General features: G+C 37.7%; 1 protein-coding gene across 1 annotated transcript; it reads right to left on the bottom strand.

Moving 5' to 3' along the window:
- Positions 1-677: 677 nt before the first annotated feature.
- LOC145098763 (ABC transporter G family member 31-like) lies at positions 678-2,494 on the bottom strand. The gene is made up of 7 exons (XM_079036370.1): positions 2,291-2,494; positions 2,078-2,211; positions 1,516-1,690; positions 1,341-1,350; positions 1,059-1,225; positions 796-990; positions 678-707 (listed from the first exon to the last, which is right to left on the bottom strand). The coding sequence occupies exons 1-7, from the start codon at positions 2,492-2,494 to the stop codon at positions 678-680; spliced, it is 915 nt and encodes a 304-aa protein (XP_078892496.1).
- Between the last annotated feature and the right edge of the window lie 530 nt (positions 2,495-3,024).

Here is a 3,024-nt window from a genome sequence, read left to right as displayed (position 1 = left end):
AAAACTTGCAAGTTTTTCTTGGTATGATTGGAGGACAAGGGGTACCAATAAGAGGCCTGTCAATAAAAAATGATAATTAAAATTTTTAATATAACATGAAAAAAAAGGTTTCAATTGGACTTCAAGACTTCGAGCTCTTGAAGATTCCTCTCAGAACATGCATTTAGAAACGACAGAGGCACACAATCGAGTATTCCCTGGTTACATTTGTTGTCCCAGAGGATATTTTCCCTTGAAGATGCCAAGAGGAAGTCAAAATCAGATTGATTTCTCACTGTATAGTTGAATCAGCTTCTCACTGTGACATCCTTGTTGTGGCGTGTGCACTAACTGCAGAAACCCGACACATCATCAATCGCCAAGTCATCGATGCACTGGGTCCCAATGGTTTTCTCATCAACATAGAGAGGGGCCCACACATTGATGAACCTGAACTGGTATCTGCCCTTGTTGAAAGGCGGATAGCAGGTGCAAGTCTTGATCTGTTTGAGAATGAACCCCATGTCCCTGAAGAACTTTTTGATCTTGATAATATAGTCCTTGTGCCACATATTGGGAGTGACACTGTTGAGACTGTAAAAGCCATGGCTGATCTTGTGGTAGGGAACCTAGAGGCTCATTTTTCCAAGAAGCCATTGTTGAGACTGTAAAAGCCATTGTTACTGCAGTTAGTACCATCAGACTGAGGTGAAATCAAAATCAGAAACCTAAACAAATCAAAAAAGTAATATCAGGGCTGAAAATTGATTAAATAGAAGAAATTTTTGGAATATATGAAATAGAAAGGGATAAAACCTCAATGTTTGGGTGCACAATCATGTTGGATTCTATGCCAAGTGCTTCTTTCAAATAGCCTTTCATTGTACCCTGGAAACCTCCAGGTCCTGTGATAGGTTCTTCCACGTCAACAAGTTGAGACCCGATGAGACCTTGCAAAGTCCATGCAATTGGACATAGGTAGTAGAACCAGATCCACCATCCGGGTATTAACTACATACCAAAAAAAAGTAAAAAAAAAGAAATAAATAAAACATTGGTATTAGGTAAAAGTTAGTTACTGGTTTTGGGACAAGAAAACCAGCAAGGAGGTTCCATAAAGAGTAAAAAGCATCAAAAACAACATCAGCCATTTGTTGAGATGGTGCAAGACCAATAGCCAACATTCCATAAAAGGTAAAGTAAGTGAAAGCTAAAAACATGAATGCAAGGTAGAGAAAAAACTTCCCTGCACCAACCACAACAATAATTGAAGCTAACACTGTAATTTGTAATTTGTAATTTGGAATTGTATTTTATTCACAGCAAAAGAAGGTAAATATATAAGTATCAACGAATCATACCAATTGTCCTCTGAAAGTTGATCATGAAGTATGTAGTGATGCCATATAATATTGTCTAGGCCACAATGTAGGGGATCTCCACAAGACCCTACAGTAGAAATCAAACTCAAAACTCACATGTAGAAAGAAAAAACAAACAAACTGAAAAAATAAAAAGATAAACATAATTATTTACCTGTGCTATAGCATAAGGGGCTGCAGAATACATTCCAGCTGCTCTCTCACGATAAAAAAAAACTGTTCTTTCAATTGCGATCATTGGCTGCACAGATGAAGAGTTATTTACACCAAGAAACATGACAGCAGTATAAAGAGCACCCATTACCACCATTAAGTTTTGGCTGCTGTTTCTGCAGAATTAACAAATTAACCATTTATGTATTTAACAAGAAATGTGATGCCCAAAACCAATCAACAGATGATATGTTACCTTTTTGACCCGACATCCCAAAATACAGAACCAACAATCAAGGCACACATAGTTGTGAAGAACAATCTCACAGCATTGTATTATGGGCTTCTCCAATACACAAGATCCTGCTTCCATAAGCAAGTTCTGAATTGAGAGAAACTGGTTTGGGAGTATGTGGAAGAGAAGTGTAAAGGTTTAGAGCCAGGTTGTGGAGTACTCGTTTGTTGAATCAAAGCTTCAATATCTCTATTGAAAGATGTTAAAAATATCAAGCTTTTGTTTAGAGTGAGTACTCACAAGTCACAACATCAATTAAAAAAATTACCTATATTGCTTAGAGTTTTTATAAATCACTGAAAAGTCTTGCCCGAGTCTTTCTTCAACAGCAGGTGTAGTCATTTCAAGCATCCAATTTGTAGTATTGTATTCACTTGGCATCAGTGTAATTCCATTTATACTCTGGTAAGGAAAAAAGAGAAAATGTAAAACCATGGAAACAATGTTCCTTTTGAAGCATAATGATGGATTTCTTTTTTACCTCAAAGTACTTGATCAAAATGTTTGACCTCTCACCTACTTTTCCACCATAAATCACACGTCCTCCTTTTTTCATAAGAAGTAGCTGAGGATGAAACATAGTGTATAAGAACAAAGATAGCAGAGAAACGTCAAAAAATGAATACAACCTTTCAACATCAGATGTTGGTTGTTTCGTCCCATCTTTTTTCTTGATACCTGTCATCATATCTCTAGGAAATAAGATCGACTTCCAGTGGACCTCTAATTTATGGAATCAATTGAAGTCTTATCAACAGAAAAGGGAGAATAGAGAATAAATATCGAGAGAGTGAGAGAGAGAGAGAGAGAGAATACAGATGGTCGAGAATGAGCGACCATCAACTTACCTGATAGGAGTAACAGTGAAGAAAACTTGCATGTTGATTTGTGGAGGTGGATAGGCTACCTATACCTTAAACGATGCTTGAATCAGACCTATATAGGGCTTCACTAGTTCATAGATGGCGACATGGATAAGTCACAAAGCCCTTAATCTCCTTGTAATTTTGACATAGGCGTAATGTAACGATCCCCAAATCATATTCTTGTGAGCGTGAGGAGTCGTAAATGGTTGGCTCTTAAACAAAGACTTGTAAAATTGATCAGTCGTTGCAGTCTCGGTGAGGTGAGATGAGCTCGAGGTCGCCAGTGGGAAGATTTGAGTGGAGGTCTCCGGAGGTAAGAAGTGAGCGGAAGTGAGCAGATGTAACGAAC

Source organism: Lactuca serriola, chromosome 4, assembly GCF_051521515.1.
Source record: "Lactuca serriola cultivar US96UC23 chromosome 4, Lser_US96UC23_V15, whole genome shotgun sequence".
NCBI classification, from domain to species: Eukaryota; Viridiplantae; Streptophyta; class Magnoliopsida; order Asterales; family Asteraceae; genus Lactuca; species Lactuca serriola.
The sequence above is the reverse complement of the archived record's forward strand: the minus strand, read 5'-3'. Positions and strand labels throughout refer to the sequence as shown.